This window comes from Achroia grisella, unplaced genomic scaffold (genome assembly GCF_030625045.1).
Source record: "Achroia grisella isolate CSIRO2021 unplaced genomic scaffold, CSIRO_AGI_Agris_v1 utg149, whole genome shotgun sequence".
In the NCBI taxonomy this organism is placed as follows: domain Eukaryota; kingdom Metazoa; phylum Arthropoda; class Insecta; order Lepidoptera; family Pyralidae; genus Achroia; species Achroia grisella.
Window position 1 is genome coordinate 2,922,534 of NW_026712644.1, and position 16,730 is coordinate 2,939,263.

The window sequence follows — 16,730 nt, forward strand, 5'->3', positions numbered from 1 at the left end:
ACGCTATAAAGACCATCATACAGTTAAATAACTTTGATCTCTGTTTTATGACAATTGAAATCTAATTTTCTTTGTCAAGATTGTGTTAATTACGTCATTATAAAAATGATTGAACAATTCTATTTTTTATTTTCCTCTATTGATATTTTTTATGTTACGATTGCGATTGAAAGGTGTCTTCATGCTGGCGGTGCATTAAGGGGTTATTAGACGTGAACTCAGGTCAACAGCGATGTAGTAGCTTTTTTTGCAGATAATGTTATTCATAATAAATTTGTACCATTTGTTCCATTTTACACACATCAAACACAGTATCGAACATCTGAACATGTACTCTTAAAAGCGTCATTTTTACTGTCGTAATTAGAATTTTTTTTAATAAACTTTGATTGGAATATATTCAATTCAAATAGTTATAATTAAATGTATTGTATCTGTTTACTTATTATTACTTACTACATAATAAAAATATTGCGTAACCAAAACATTTTTCCTGGCATTTCGTCCGGTGCCTGTGTTTCGCATACTTCGAATTAGTCTGCTAGTAGTCTTTCCTTTGAGTTTATAATAACAACCCTCTAACGAAAGTATAATCAGTCATCCGTAAATATTTGTGAGAATGATTCTATTATACAAACGTAATGATTATTTTCTCAGTGGTTCTAGTATACAATACTTGATAATGTAATAACCAAAATTTGTATGCATGACTGCGTGATTGACATTAACTAAGGTTATCCTTCAGTTCAGTACTCTGTGTCCGCGATAGCTTTACTTTGGGTCTGTAATTCTGTATTTGATATTCGATTTGTTTCATTTTTTATTTTATTTATTACAAATTCTCTTTACGAAGTGTATTAATTTAATACTTTCAATGAGTTTTGACCGAATGATGTTGAATATTAAGCGTCGATAAGCACAACTATTTAATTTCTTTTGTAACTAGAAAATATTATATTCCGAAATAAATACAAATTAACACCTTATAATGGGTAAATGTATTGTGAAACAATGTAATTCTCGTACTCAAGTGGATAAAGCAAGCGACGGGATCAGTTTTCACACGTGAGTGTTGTATCTAAATCACTAAAATGAAAAAAAAAAATTAAATTATTGTGTTCGAAATTTGAATTTAATTTTTATATTTTTTTTAACTTATTTTATATACAACTTTAAATGGCGTAATCACGGCCTGTTCATCTGATGTAAAGATGAAATCTTCGTCAATGAACAGCACAGATTAAGGGAAGAGGGGATTGTTAGTAATGGGGACTGAGAACTGCACTGATAGCTATATACCATGTCAGGTTGACACCACCTGAAAATAATCAGGCGTAGTTTCATAGTGAATTCACAGGAGACAGGACAATCATACTCATGAATACAAAATGTTTGTGCTATATGAGGAATCAAACCCCCGACCATCAGATGTATAGTGGTGTGCTGGACCGCTAGACCACTGAGGTGTATACATTATCAATTACTATACCACATCTGCTCATAGTCTTTGACTTTGATTGCAAGATGATAACAGAAAAATAAAACTACTAACCTGGAAATAGTAACATGTATCTCAGCTTATTAAAAATAGCAACAAATCTTCTAGAATCCCCAAGGATCCTGTACGTCGTGAGAAATGGGTCGAAGTTATAAGAGTACTACGAAAGGATCCTAAATGGAATGCAACCAACACCACAGTCATATGCTCAAAGCACTTCAGGAATGAAGACAGAATTCTTTCAAAATTGGAGAAGGGTCGTATTTACTTGTTAGATGATGCGGTTCCTCTGCTTGATGTGAGTATGAGCTTTTTTTCTTTACTCATGTAGATCAGGGGTGAGCAACCTTATTCATCAATGGGCCAATGTAAAGAGTGATGCCAAAGTCCAAATGAGAGTTTTAGGACTAAGTTGAAACTCCGTTCTGCCCCTGAATTAAGTAATATGTAATTTTTTTAAGTTTATTTATGCAATAGATTACTGAATGAACCCTGTTGTATGGGAAAATAAAATTGTTATTTTTATTATTTTCTATGCAATTTATTCGTATTTTGTCACCTTTTAAACCTTCCCTGTACTTCCACGAATATTTTAAGACTAAAATTAGCAAAATTGGTTCAGATTTCTCGAGTTTTAGCGAGACTAATGAACAGCATTTCATTTTTGTATATATAGTATAGTAGATATTATAAATACTGTTATGTATTGATTATGTTAATAGAAGGTCAATTTATAATTATGTATATTGAGGGTAAATGACTCCTGTGAACTTGGCACACGATATTAAAAAATCGACTTTTTTTTTTAGAGTTCTGACATCCTTTTGAATAGTTCTAGAGTTCTTTATAATCATTTTAAATAGTTCCGATGTTTAAATTAAAAAAAAACAAATTTTAAAAAATCGTGCGCTAAGTTCACGCAGCGCACGAAATCACGAAAATCACAAATTTTTTTCGGAGTTCTAGCTTGCTTTACAATAGTTCTACAGTTCTCTATCAGTTATATCAATAGTTCTAGCGATTAAAACGAAAAAATCGATTTTTGAAGTTTCGCCGCGTCCAAATTATAATTCATATAAGATAAGATCAATTTCCGACGCGAGTTCTAGCCGATCTGATAATAGTTCTGGGCAGCATTCTCCGAGTTCTACAGAAAAGCTTCGTAACTTTTTCCTGGAAAATAATTATTTTGCAAGTTATTGCAAAAAATATAAATCCACAAAAAAAAAAATTACGAGTTCCAGCTGATCTGACCGGAGTTCTGGGTAGCGCTATCTGAGTTCTATCGAAAAGTCTAGTAACATTTTCCTGTGAAATAATTATTTTCCAAATTATCGCCATTTTTAACTTTTCATGACTGACTTATAGGAGAATTTTTTTACGAGTTCTAGTCGATCTCATCGGAGTTCTGGGTAGCGCTACCTGAGTTCTATCGAAAAGTCTAGTAACTTTTTCCTGTAAAATCATTATTTTCCAAATTATCGCCATATTTAACTTTTTAAGGCTGACTTATAGATTTTTTTTTACGAGCTCTAGCTGATCTGATCGGAGTTCTGGGTAGCGCTACCTGAGTTCTATCGAAAAGTCTAGTAACTTTTTCCTGTAAAATCATTATTTTCCAAATTATCGCCATATTTCACTTTTTAAGGCTGACTTATAGGAGATTTTTTTTTTACGAGTTCTAGCTGATCTGATCGGAGTTCTGGGTAGCGCTACCTGAGTTCTATCGAAAAGTCTAGTAACTTTTTCCTGTGAAATAATTATTTTCCATATTATCGTCATTTTTAACTTTTCAAGGCTGACTTATAGACTTTTTTTTTACGAGTTCTAGCCGATCTGATCGGAGTTCTGGGTAGCGCTACCTGAGTTCTATCGAAAAGTCTAGTAACTTTTTCCTGTGAAATAATTATTTTCCAAATTATCGCCATTTTTTACTTTTCAAGACTGACTTGTAGGAGAATTTTTTTTTTGACGAGTTCTAGCCGATCTGTTCGGAGTTCTGGGTAGCGCTACCTGAGTTCTATCGAAAAGTCTAGTAACTTTTTTCTGTAAAATAATTATTTTCCAAATTATCGCCATTTATTACTTTTCAAGACTGACTTGTAGGAGAATTTTTCTTTTGACGAGTTCTAGCCGATCTGATCGGAGTTCTGGGTAGCGCTACCTGAGTTCTATCGAAAAGTCTAGTAACTTTTTCCTGTGAAATAATTATTTTCCAAATTATCGCCATTTTTTACTTTTCAAGACTGACTTGTTGGAGAATTTTTTTTTTTGACGAGTTCTAGCTGATCTGATCGGAGTTCTGGGTAGCGCTACCTGAGTTCTATCGAAAAGTCTAGTAACTTTTTTCTGTAAAATAATTATTTTCCAAATTATCGCCATTTATTACTTTTCAAGACTGACTTGTAGGAGAATTTTTCTTTTGACGAGTTCTAGCCGATCTGATCGGAGTTCTGGGTAGCGCTACCTGAGTTCTATCGAAAAGTCTAGTAACTTTTTCCTGTGAAATAATTATTTTCCAAATTATCGCCATTTTTTACTTTTCAAGACTGACTTGTTGGAGAATTTTTTTTTTTGACGAGTTCTAACTGATCTGATCGGAGTTCTGGGTAGCGCTACCTGAGTTCTATCGAAAAGTCTAGTAACTTTTTTCTGTAAAATAATTATTTTCCAAATTATCGCCATTTATTACTTTTCAAGACTGACTTGTAGGAGAATTTTTCTTTTGACGAGTTCTAGCCGATCTGATCGGAGTTCTGGGTAGCGCTACCTGAGTTCTATCGAAAAGTCTAGTAACTTTTTCCTGTGAAATAATTATTTTTCAAATTATCGCCACTTTTTACTTTTCAAGACTGACTTGTTGGAGAATTTTTTTTTTGACGAGTTCTAGCTGATCTGATCGGAGTTCTGGGTAGCGCTACCTGAGTTCTATCGAAAAGTCTAGTAACTTTTTTCTGTAAAATAATTATTTTCCAAATTATCGCCATTTATTACTTTTCAAGACTGACTTGTAGGAGAATTTTTCTTTTGACGAGTTCTAGCCGATCTGATCGGAGTTCTGGGTAGCGCTACCTGAGTTCTATCGAAAAGTCTAGTAACTTTTTCAGGTGAAATAATTATTTTCCAAATTATCGCCATTTTTTACTTTTCAAGACTGACTTGTAGGAGAATTTTTTTTTTGACGAGTTCTAGCCGATCTGATCGGAGTTCTGGGTAGCGCTACCTGAGTTCTATCGAAAAGTCTAGTAACTTTTTTCTGTAAAATAATTATTTTCCAAATTATCGCCATTTATTACTTTTCAAGACTGACTTGTAGGAGAATTTTTCTTTTGACAAGTTCTAGCCGATCTGATCGGAGTTCTGGGTAGCGCTACCTGAGTTCTATCGAAAAGTCTAGTAACTTTTTCCTGTAAAATCATTATTTTCCAAATTATCGCCATATTTAACTTTTCAAGACTGACTTGTAGGATAATTTTTCTTTTGACGAGTTCTAGCCGATCTGATCGGAGTTCTTGGTAGCGCTACCTGAGTTCTATCGAAAAGTCTAATAACTTTTTCCTGTAAAATAATTATTTTCCAAATTATCGCAATATTCCAAATATCTTGAAAAGTTAAAAATGGCGATAATTTAGAAAATAATGATTTTACAGGAAAAAGTTATTAGACTTTTCGATAGAACTCAGGTAGCGCTACCCAGAACTCCGATCAGATCGACTAGAACTCGTTAAAAATAAATTCTCCTATAAGTCAGTCATGAAAAATTAAAAATGGCGATAATTTGGAAAATAATTATTTTACAGAAAAAAGTTACTAGACTTTTCGATAGAACTCAGGTAGCGCTACCCAGAACTACGATCAGATCGGGTAGAACTCATAAAAAAAAAATCCTATAAGTCAGTCTTGAAAAGTTAAAAATGGTGATAATTTGGAAAATAATTATTTTACAGAAAAAAGTTACTAGACTTTTCGATAGAACTCAGGTAGCGCTACCCAGAACTCCGATCAGATCGGCTAGAACTCGTCAAAAGAAAAACTCTCCTACAAGTCAGTCTTGAAAAGTAATAAATGGCCATAATTTGGAAAATAATTATTTTACAGAAAAAAGTTACTAGACTTTTCGATAGAACTCAGGTAGCGCTACCCAGAACTCCGATCAGATCAGCTAGAACTCGTCAAAAAAAAAATTCTCCTACAAGTCAGTCTTGAAAAGTAAAAAATGGCGATAATTTGGAAAATAATTATTTCACAGGAAAAAGTTACTAGACTTTTCGATAGAACTCAGGTAGCGCTACCCAGAACTCCGATCAGATCGGCTAGAACTCGTAAAAAAAAAGTCTATACTACTGACGCTGGTGTAGCTTTAATGAAACACATTTTTGACTGTTGGGAGAGGTCACAGGATGCTATCGGTGTATTCTGTGACCTCTCAAAAGCATTTGATTGCGTTGATCATGAAACACTCTTACTCAAATTAGAATATTACGGTATTAGATATGAAGCACTATGCATGATGAAATCCTATCTAAATAATAGAATGCAAGTTGTTGAAATAAATGGTGTAAAGTCTGAGGGAACTAGTATTAAAATGGGTGTTCCTCAGGGCTCTATTCTAGGTCCTTTCTTATTTTTAGTTTACATAAACGATCTTCCTTATATGGTAGAAAAGATAGCTGACATAGTTCTGTTTGCTGATGATACTTCATTAGTATTCAAAGTCAATCGACATATTGATGATATGGACGAAGTAAACGGTTCTCTCTCTTATGTTTTAAAATGGTTTACGGCAAATAATATGCTACTAAATGCAAATAAAACTAAATGTATCAAATTTACTCTCCCCAATGTAAGGCCGGTAGATTCAAAAATCGTATTGGACAATAAATCTATTAATTTTGTTGACGATACTGTATTTCTAGGTATCACATTAGATTCCAAGTTGCAATGGGGTGCTCATATTACTAAATTGGCGAGTCGACTTAGTTCTGCCGCTTACGCGGTAAGAAGAATTAGACAATTAACAGACGTGGCAACGGCTAAACTTGTCTATTTTAGCTATTTCCATAGCATTATGTCGTATGGTATTTTGTTATGGGGCAAAGCAGCTGATATAAATACAATATTTACTTTACAAAAGAGGGCCATTCGCTCCATTTATGGTATGGGTTCCAGGGAGTCATTGCGAGAGTGTTTTAAGGAATCAAATATCCTCACCGTTGCTTCTCAATACATTTATGAAAATATCATCTATGCCAGAAGGAATATAGACAGTTTCAAAAGAGTTAGTGATTGCACTAATAAAAGCTTACGTAACAATAACAAACTGATTTTACCTAAATGTCGTTTGGCTAAAGTTAGTAATTCGTTTTATGGCAATTGCGTAAGGTTTTACAATAAAATACCAGAGTCTGTTATAAATCTGCCAGAAAAAAGATTTAAATGTCAAATAAAACAGTTCCTTTGCAAAAAAGCTTACTATAAAATTGAAGAATTCGTTAACGATAATAATGTTTTTATAGAAAAACTTTAAATCTATAGCACTGACAATATTATCTGATTACATTAATAATGAGTGCGTAGCGACTTCTATGTTGATTATCGCATGCCTCTTACTTGTTATACTGTAATTATTTATATAAAAAAAAACATCTATTAAAAAGAGCAACACACAAGTTTCTTGCTCATTCTTCTTGTGATGAATCTGCATTCCGAATGAGTGGTAGAATCAAAATATGACTATTCAAAAGTGCTTGTAATGAGTTTATTTGAATAAAGATTATTTCTATTTCTATTTCTATTTCTATAAGTCAGCCTTGAAAAGTTAAAAATGGTGATAATTTGGAAAATAATTATTTTACAGAAAAAAGTTACTAGACTTTTCGATAGAACTCAGGTAGCGCTACCCAGAACTCCGATCAGATCGGCTAGAACTCGTAAAAAAAAAATCTCCTATAAGTCAGCCTTAAAAAGTTAAATATGGCGATAATTTGGAAAATAATGATTTTACAGGAAAAAGTTACTAGACTTTTCGATAGAACTCAGGTAGCGCTACCCAGAACTCCGATGAGATCGACTAGAACTCGTAAAAAAATTCTCCTATAAGTCAGTCATGAAAAGTTAAAAATGGCGATAATTTGGAAAATAATTATTTCACAGGAAAAAGTTACTAGACTTTTCGATAGAACTCAGGTAGCGCTACCCAGAACTCCGATCAGATCGGCTAGAACTCGTAAAAAAAAGTCTATAAGTCAGCCTTGAAAAGTTAAAAATGACGATAATATGGAAAATAATTATTTCACAGGAAAAAGTTACTAGACTTTTCGATAGAACTCAGGTAGCGCTACCCAGAACTCCGATCAGATCAGCTAGAACTTGTCAAAAGAAAAATTCTCCTACAAGTCAGTCTTGAAAAGTAATAAATGGCGATAATTTGGAAAATAATTATTTTACAGAAAAAAGTTACTAGACTTTTCGATAGAACTCAGGTAGCGCTACCCAGAACTCCGATCAGATCAGCTAGAACTCGTCAAAAAAAAAATTCTCCTACAAGTCAGTCTTGAAAAGTAAAAAATGGCGATAATTTGGAAAATAATTATTTCACAGGAAAAAGTTACTAGACTTTTCGATAGAACTCAGGTAGCGCTACCCAGAACTCCGATCAGATCGGCTAGAACTCGTAAAAAAAAAGTCTATAAGTCAGCCTTGAAAAGTTAAAAATGACGATAATATGGAAAATAATTATTTCACAGGAAAAAGTTACTAGACTTTTCGATAGAACTCAGATAGCGCTACCCAGAACTCCGATCAGATCAGCTAGAACTCGTAAAAAAAAATCTCCTATAAGTCAGCCTTAAAAAGTTAAATATGGCGATAATTTGGAAAATAATGATTTTACAGGAAAAAGTTACTAGACTTTTCGATAGAACTCAGGTAGCGCTACCCAGAACTCCGCACAGATCGGCTAGAACTTGTCAAAAGAAAAATTCTCCTACAAGTCAGTCTTGAAAAGTAATAAATGGCGATAATTTGGAAAATAATTATTTTACAGAAAAAAGTTACTAGACTTTTCGATAGAACTCAGGTAGCGCTACCCAGAACTCCGATCAGATCAGCTAGAGCTCGTAAAAAAAAATCTATAAGTCAGCCTTAAAAAGTTAAATATGGCGATAATTTGGAAAATAATTATTTTACAGAAAAAAGTTACTAGACTTTTCGATAGAACTCAGGTAGCGCTACCCAGAACTCCGATCAGATCAGCTAGAACTCGTCAAAAAAAAAATTCTCCTACAAGTCAGTCTTGAAAAGTAAAAAATGGCGATAATTTGGAAAATAATTATTTCACAGGAAAAAGTTACTAGACTTTTCGATAGAACTCAGGTAGCGCTACCCAGAACTCCGATCAGATCGGCTAGAACTCGTCAAAAGAAAAATTCTCCTACAAGTCAGTCTTGAAAAGTAATAAATGGCGATAATTTGGAAAATAATTATTTTACAGAAAAAAGTTACTAGACTTTTCGATAGAACTCAGGTAGCGCTACCCAGAACTCCGATCAGATCGGCTAGAACTCGTAGAAGTTGAGATCAGAAACCAAACTGTTTATTTCACATTTACCCGGTCCTGTGAACTTGGCACACGATATTAAAAAATCGACTTTTTTTTTTAGAGTTCTGACATCCTTTTGAATAGTTCTAGAGTTCTTTATAATCATTTTAAATAGTTCCGATGTTTAAATTAAAAAAAAACAAATTTTAAAAAATCGTTCGCTAAGTTCACGCAGCGCACGATTTTTTGTTTGAAACAGTTTGGTTTCTGATCTCAACTTGGTTGTATTCTTTATTGGCGACGAGATAAATTAAAATTATTTAACGTGAAAATGGCAGCAACTGTGTCGAATATTGTGTTTCCCGGACAATTTAACCCAAAAACTGATAAGTGGTGTGATTTCAAGGAGCAATTAATGTGTGCGCTAGACGCGGCGGGCGTCAGTGAAGATAACCTCAATAGGGGACGATCGCTGTTCCTTTCTCAGTGTGGAAAAGACACTTTTGCGTTAATCGCATCTCTTTTAGTTCCTAAACGGCCGACTGAAGTATCGTTAGCGCATATTTTCAATGTTTTGGATAAGTTTTTTGAACCAGAAGTTAATGAAATACTACAGGCGGGAAAATTTCATAAACGGCAACAGTTGCAAGGAGAAAGTGTACAGGACTATGTAGCGGCTATGAGCCGACTAGGTGCAAAGTGCAATTTTGTAGACCTGGAACGCCAGTTGAGGGACCGACTAGTGCTGGGGGTGCGGGATGATCGCTTACGGCGCGATTTATTAAAGAAGAAGGATTTAACATACGAAGTCGCACTACAGACTTGTCTGGATTATCAAGCGACATTCCCTGATTTGTACCCTGCGTATGCAGCTAGTGCGTCAAACCAAACTCCACCAAATGTTACCGAAACCGAACCTATGGATATTGGTATTGTGAGATCCAATGAATGTCGACGGTGTACACGTGGGCATAAGCCAGGCGAACGCTGTCCGTTCTGGAAAGCAAAATGCTTCTATTGTAAGAAATTCGGGCATATTGCAGCAGCATGCGATAAGAGGCCAAGACGCACACACCTAGTTGACGAGGGTGGAGAATGTAGTGGAAGTGACGACGTGTCGGCAGAGAAGATGATGGGGATTTATGTCTGTACAGATAATTACACACCTCCTATAACTACCGATGTTATTATAGACGGAGTGCAATTATCAATGGAAGTGGACTCGGGAGCCTCTCGGTCTATTATGTCGGAAGAGACATATAGAAAGCTATGGTCGACACCCCCACCTTTAAGACCCACTACATTGAAGCTGGTAACATGGACTAGAGATCCTATAAAAGTTTTGGGAGTAGCTAATGTACGAATTATATTAGCGAATAAGGAAGCACAGTGTGAACTTGTAGTAGTATCAGGAAATGGGCCGAACCTGTTGGGTAGAAATTGGTTTCAAACACTAGGCCTCCAAGTTTCTGGACTGTGCTGGTCTGAAGAGGATATAGAACAGTATAAAAGAGAATATCCTAAGTTATTTAAAGAAGGTCTGGGAGGATACAAGGGTCCTAAAGTTTCGTTACATTTACGACAAGATGCCATCCCTCGTTTCTTAAAGGCCCGCCCGGTGCCTTACCCACTCAAGCAGAAGGTAATAGAGGAATTAAACAAGATGGTCACTGCAGGCATACTAACACCTGTACGATATTCGGAATGGGCCACGCCACTGACACCAGTCATGAAGGAAGATGGAACAATACGAATGTGTGGTGACTATCGAGTGACGGTAAACGGCGCGATAGATACAGATACATACCCATTGCCAAAGTCGAATGAAGCATTTGTGAAATTGAGTGGGGGCAGGATATTTAGCAAACTGGACTTAAAGCAAGCGTACACACAGCTTAAAGTAGATGATGCGACAGCTATGCTGCTAACACTTAATACTCCGATTGGTCTAATGAAGATGAATCGCTTACCGTTCGGCGTAAGCGCAGCGCCAGCTATTTTTCAACGGCTTATGTCAACTGCGCTTGCAGGTATGGAGGGAGTAGCATGCCTGTTAGACGATGTAGCCGTAACTGGCTCCACCGTCGAAGAACACAACCAGAGACTTAAGAAGGTCTTATGTAAACTGGAAGAAATGGGACTGCGTCTGAATGTCAAAAAGTGTGTGTTTGCAGCGAATAGCATTACATTCTTAGGCCACATGTTAGATGTGGACGGGCTCCACCCGTCACCTGCGAAGGTTAAAGAAATTCAAGAGAAACCAGCTCCAACGAACAGAGAAACCCTGCGAGCTTTTCTGGGTTTATACAATTTCTATGAGAAATTTTTGCCTGGTAAGAGCACCATATTAGAGCCATTGTATAGACTTTTAGAATCTAAAAGGACATGGAGCTGGGGTGATGGAGAACATAAAGCCTTTTTGGAAGCTAAACGCTTACTGTCTTCGGATCTCACGCTGGTGGGATATGATTTGCAGAAAGAACTAATTCTCATATGTGATTCCTCGGAGTATGGACTAGGAGCAATTATTGCGCATGTTATGCAGGATGGATCAGAAAGACCGGTGATGATGGCCTCAAGAACATTACAAGCCCATGAGAGGCGGTACGGTCAGATCGATAAAGAGGCTTTGGTAATTATATTTGGATTGACTAAATTCCATGAGTTCTTATCAGGTCGTAAATTCATTATAGTGACGGATCATAAGCCATTAGTTGGTCTATTCAATCCAGAAAAACCTATACCGGAGCAAATTTCACCTAGAATGCTACGCTGGTCACTAAAACTAGCATGTTATGATTACAAAATAAAGTACAGACCAGGTAAATTAATTGGAAATGCGGATGCTTTAAGCAGATGGACTGCTCCGAATACATCATGCATAAAGACAGAAGAGACCAGAGATATGTTGTTGATGGAAGAACAATTGAGCGAGTGGCAACTGGATGCTTGTAAAATTGCTGAGGAGACCAAAAAAGATGTGGTTCTGCAAAAAGTAATGTTCTATGTGTTGCATGGTTGGCCGCGCAAAAACACAGATTTGAGGTTACAAGCGTATTGGACAAGGAGAGAAGCTCTTTCGCATAATAAAGATTGTTTATTATGGTGTAATAGAGTAATAATACCGACATCCTTACAGGAGAAGGTGTTAAAATTGTTGCATGCACCACACGCAGGCATGGTTCAAACCAAAGCATATGCAAGAGGGTACGTGTGGTGGGAGGATATGGATCGTCAGATTGAGAACGTTGTAGCCTCATGTCAACAATGTCAACTGGTACGAAATAAGCCACCAAAAGACCCACAATCTTGGATTGTCTCGGAAAAGCCTTGGAGTCGAGTACATGTTGATTTCGCAGGACCCTTCCAGGGGAAAACATTTTTAGTCCTAGTAGATAGCTACAGTAAATGGTTTGAAGCTGAAATAGTGCCTTCAATGAATAGTGGTACGGTGATAAATGTTGTTAGAAAAATCTTTACGTCGCAAGGTCTTCCCGATGTATTAGTTTCTGATAATGGACGCGCCTTTACATCTGAGGAGTTCAATATTTTTTTTGAAAAATAATGGAATTAGACATTTGTATTCACCACCATATCACCCTGAAACAAATGGGCAGATAGAACGGGCTATCCAAACTTTTAAAAATAAAATGAAAAAACTGGAATGCCAAAATTGGCCATGGCAAGAAAAGCTCTGTAAAGTTTTATATTATTTACGAACAGTTCCTAATAGTTCCACCAACAAAACACCAGCCGAAATACTCAATGGGCGGAGATATAGAACTGCAGTTTCAGCCCTACATCCCGACTCGATTATGAGTCGTAGTGAGCATCAGCGTGAAGCGGCAGCACTCCATCCACCTGCCCGGAACTTTACAGTGAACCAACCAGTACTGATACATATGTATGGCCCAGGAGACAAATGGCACAGAGCCACTGTGGAGATAGTGGAAGGACCTGCAACTTACAGGGTGAGAACGGAAGATGGAGAGTTGCATCGCCGTCATACAGACCAAATTCTAGCAAGACCAGCAAGTGCAACTACAAGAGCACTTTCCGAGTTAGACAGTCACCTCATGAAGGAGTCTGACTCTAAGCTATCACAGCATCCATCCATAGTCATTCCACCTCCTGAATTATGGCCAGAAATTATAGGGATACCCAATGAGTGTTAATGAATGATTGTTATTGTCAAATTTACAAAATCTAATAACTGATTTGATATGTATTTCTATCATCTAAATTATGATTGAGATTACCTAGATAATTAATTAATTAAGTATTATTCGTATTCAATAAATATTCTAATAGTAGTCATATTGCTAGCCAATCATTAGGAGAGAAAGGTATGTTATGTATTGATTATGTTAATAGAAGGTCAATTTATAATTATGTATATTGAGGGTAAATGTGAAATAAACAGTTTGGTTTCTGATCTCAACTTGGTTGTATTCTTTAAATACAAAAGTATTTATTTATGGATGTTTGTTACACTTTCACGCAAAAACTACTGAACGGATTGTGACAAACTTTACAGTAATATAACTTATTCATCAGAATAATACATAATATATATTTTTTTTATTGAAAGTTAACGCGTGTGAAACCAGGGACACAGCTAGTGCTTCATAATTAGTAGGATCATTCCAAGTGTCGGTTCTGAAGCTCTATGACCTTCCAATCTGATGAAGTGTGATGATAATGATGTACATGTTTCACAAAAAAGCTTTTAATTCCACAAGTTTAATTATTTGGTTTATGGTTTACAGGATTCTCTATGGTCAAACGCTGATTCTCAAGTAACAAATAGTAATGCAGGAGACTTGAACAATTCTACAGATGGACAGCCTGTTATTAGTAAGGTTGGCAGGAATCTACCCATATGTCCCAAGTCGCGGCGGCCAGTAAGTAAATAACAGAACAATCAAAGTAGCAATATGTCTAATATATAAAAGTCTTGTGTCACGGTGTTCGTTACCAAACTCCTCTGAAATGGCTTGACCTATGTTTATGAAGTTCTGTTTTATGTAATTCTGATAGGTCTGAGAATCGGCCAATATCTATTTTTCATATCCCTCAAAGATAAGATAAAGATAAAAAATATATATTTAGGGTCACTGAATATATATTTTGACTTTTTTGGCAAAATTTCTTTTTATTTGTGATTCAGCATTATAAATTACATATAACCCTACATTTTCAGTCTTCTATCATCAACCCCTATTTTTTTATAGCGCTATTAATTTGTGTACCAAAACGTACCGATTTTTAACAGTTTCGAGCACTTGCGAGCAGAACAAAGGCGGCGAGGTTGAGTCGAGCGAATACCGACGTTATGGCAACTATGGTAAGTTTTATTTTAGACTACCGTACTGGCTTGCATTCGGCATTACGAATTTCTTGGCTTCTTCTATACTATAACATGCATGTATTATACATATAAACCTTCCTCTTGAGTCGCTCCATCTATTGCTGAAAAGTGCATTTAAATCCGTTGCGTAATTTAAAAGGTATAAGCGAACAGACACCATCGGCGACTTTTCATACTAGGTATAGGTTTATATATCCGCAGACCAAGTTACTCACACAAAGTTAGTCAAGTCGACATACCAAAGCTAAATCTTATTATTTGTTTAATATTATAACCGCGAAGGTTTGTGAGTAACCATGGATTGTTACTTCTTTACGCTTAGAATAATTAATCGAAAAAATAAAGTAGAAATGTGAATACAGACCCATTTAGCAAAGCGCTTTACATCTGATGGTAGCGGATTAGATTCCTCGCATTTTTATAAAGCTGGGGGCTATTTTCGAAGGCATTTTTCAAAATTACATGATCGACGTTATATAGGCGACGGTTAACCTTACCATCAAGTGGTACGTAATCTTAAACTAATAATGCTATTTGCAGGTGGATGACAATATAACAGACCCAACCAGACCAGTGAAAAGAAGAGTGGACGTTCTTCTACTCATGTGTCAAATCATGATGCGGGAGAAGGACCACGAGATAACAATACTAAAGAAGCAAGTAGAGAAGTTAACGAAACACAACCTCCGGTGGAAATCCACAATGCTAGAAGTACAAAAAAGAACAGGCGTGAATTTAGAGGATTTGTTAGATTGGAAAGAAGATTTAGAACCTCCGTGTAAAAAGCCGAAGGGTATACCACTGTCATGCATAAAAAGAGAAAGAGACAGTGGGACAGCAAAAAGAGATAGACAAAGTGGGAGAGAAGTTAAAGATAGTAAACAAGTAAATTCAGGTGCCCCATTGCAAATGCTAGACAATAAAATAGAAGTAAAAATTGAAATAGAAGTCGAACCTAGTGCAGTGATCGATGAAGCCGTAGTTAACAGTGATTCAGAAGAAACTGGGGAGAGTATAGACAAAATGTATATTAAAAAAGAGGTGGATGTAGATTTTGATTTTGATTGTGATGCGGATGATGCAGTTATGTAAATATGTGAAGTTATATCGAATTGATGATCTCTTATAGTTTAAATACTGTTTTGTGAATTGCAGTCTTAAATGTTAAAGCCTAAAATTGTAGGTTCATTTCCAACCTATTCACGTTTTTTGCTACGCCCTGCCCTCTTTGGTAATGAATCTATTCTTCTTTCGGTTCAACTTTCGGCAACTAAATGTTGTGACGACTTTAGCGTATTCGGTGATATTTTTAGATATTTATTTGTAAAGTTTGTGGAAAGGACAGTCTTAAATGTAAGTGCCGATCGTTTTAGGTTCATTTCCGAACAATTTGCGTTTTTTGCTACGCTCTCTTTGGTAATTAATCGATTCTTCTGTCGGTTCAACGTCAACTAAATGTTACCCCAGGGGGAAAATTGATGGTTAGTAATGTGAATTAATAACCCCATTGCTAGCAATGTCCGATATCAGGTTGACCGCCACGCGGTTCCCTGGAAACCATCAAGATAAATTCCTGGCGAATTTGCCACGATGAGCAAACTGTTCTGACCTGACCTTGGTATCTTTGTCTAAAATGACAGTAGGTGGGTCATAATCTGTGTTAATGCTCCACAATCGCAAGCCTCCCTTGAAGCGACATCCCATTTCACCAAGTTGTACCTGCAGCGGCCCACCTGGATACGCAGTCTATCAAGGAATTTCCAAATAAGCTAGCAAGCCGTTATCTGGGGATAGATTTTTGGCTGGTTCCATAAAGTCCAAAGGAGCAGAATGGTTTGACATAAACCAATGAAATTACTGCATAAGAAGCGTGACATCTTAGTCATCTTGAATGGCAAGCAGGCAGCATTAAGGACGTCTCATCATACCATGAAACCCGTAGTGCAGTTGTATCTATGGAGACGACGGTTACCGCTTACCAACAGGTGACCATCAGAGGCCACCAGCTTGTTTACCAATCTCATTCTCACAAAAAAGTTTAATATGTGAAATTACCTTCCAGTAATGGTATTTCCGAACCTATACGATATTAAAACCTTCAAGAATAGAGCTTATTCCTTAAAGAGCCAGCAACGTACTTGCAATTCCCCTGGTGCGTGTCCTCATGGGCGGAGGTAATCACTTACCATTAGGTATGCCGCAAACTCTTTTGTCCCCTATGTTTTAATAAGAAAAAATGCGCATAGACCTTCGGAGCTGAACCTAATAATACGAGCACGGTTTACCTGAAAATAATATTACATATTATTTTTAAAACTTAT

At 36.2% G+C, this 16,730-nt stretch overlaps 1 protein-coding gene across 1 annotated transcript; it reads left to right on the forward strand.

Moving 5' to 3' along the window:
- Positions 1-776: 776 nt before the first annotated feature.
- LOC131840743 (uncharacterized) lies at positions 777-16,289 on the forward strand. Its single transcript, XM_059188935.1, has 5 exons — positions 777-1,065; positions 1,607-1,796; positions 13,808-13,942; positions 14,314-14,385; positions 14,950-16,289. The coding sequence occupies exons 1-5, from the start codon at positions 989-991 to the stop codon at positions 15,499-15,501; spliced, it is 1,026 nt and encodes a 341-aa protein (XP_059044918.1). The 5' UTR covers positions 777-988; the 3' UTR covers positions 15,502-16,289.
- Positions 16,290-16,730: the final 441 nt, after the last annotated feature.

What these genes read in the sequence shown, in the direction of transcription:
- LOC131840743 (XM_059188935.1), top strand. Translation starts at nt 989, where the DNA reads ATGGGTAAATGTATTGTGAAACAATGTAATTCTCGTACTCAAGTGGAT. An exon ending in ATGCGGTTCCTCTGCTTGAT is followed by an intron (nt 1,797 to 13,807) that starts GTGAGTATGAGC and finishes TATGGTTTACAG; the next exon opens with GATTCTCTATGGTCAAACGC. An exon ending in GTCCCAAGTCGCGGCGGCCA is followed by an intron (nt 13,943 to 14,313) that starts GTAAGTAAATAA and finishes GATTTTTAACAG; the next exon opens with TTTCGAGCACTTGCGAGCAG.